The following is a 385-nucleotide window of genomic DNA, read 5'->3' as shown; positions in this document are numbered from 1 at the left end:
GTCACCATCCCCCGCAAGCGGCGGCTGCGGAAAGGCTACGAGGTGGAGATGGAGCAGGAGGTGGGCCACTCGGTGCGCCGGCTGGCCACGCACCGCAACGCCTTCAAGCGCATGGCGGTCATCCAGGCCTTCCTGGGCTCCACCCCGCAGCTCACCCTCCAGCTCTACATCAGCATCCTGGAGAAGTACGTCCCTGCCGCCAGAGGTAAGGGTGCCTGGCACGTGGGATCCCCCGGGGACGTGCAGGTGGGACCCCACCAGGGCGCGGTGGTGGCTCTTTAGCCCCATGTGCCGCTGTGGCATCCGAACAAAACTCTGGGGGCTCGCTGGGGGCACGGCTGCCGCTGGACTCCCCTAAACACGGAGCACAACCCACAGAGGGCGT

At 67.5% G+C, this 385-nt stretch overlaps 1 protein-coding gene across 1 annotated transcript in view; it reads left to right on the top strand.

Annotated features, from left to right (window-relative positions):
- The window catches only part of XKRX (XK, Kell blood group complex subunit-related, X-linked), a gene marked incomplete at its 5' end in the record, with an annotated part of 5,860 nt that continues 5,475 nt past the window's right edge, over window positions 1-385 (top strand). Inside the window, one exon of the mRNA XM_009881786.1 lies at window positions 1-205. Coding sequence (XP_009880088.1) covers window positions 1-205 — 205 coding nt within the window. The remainder of the gene's footprint in view (window positions 206-385) is intronic.

This window comes from Charadrius vociferus, unplaced genomic scaffold (genome assembly GCF_000708025.1).
Source record: "Charadrius vociferus isolate BGI_N301 unplaced genomic scaffold, ASM70802v2 scaffold472, whole genome shotgun sequence".
NCBI classification, from domain to species: Eukaryota; Metazoa; Chordata; class Aves; order Charadriiformes; family Charadriidae; genus Charadrius; species Charadrius vociferus.
The sequence above is the reverse complement of the archived record's forward strand: the minus strand, read 5'-3'. Positions and strand labels throughout refer to the sequence as shown.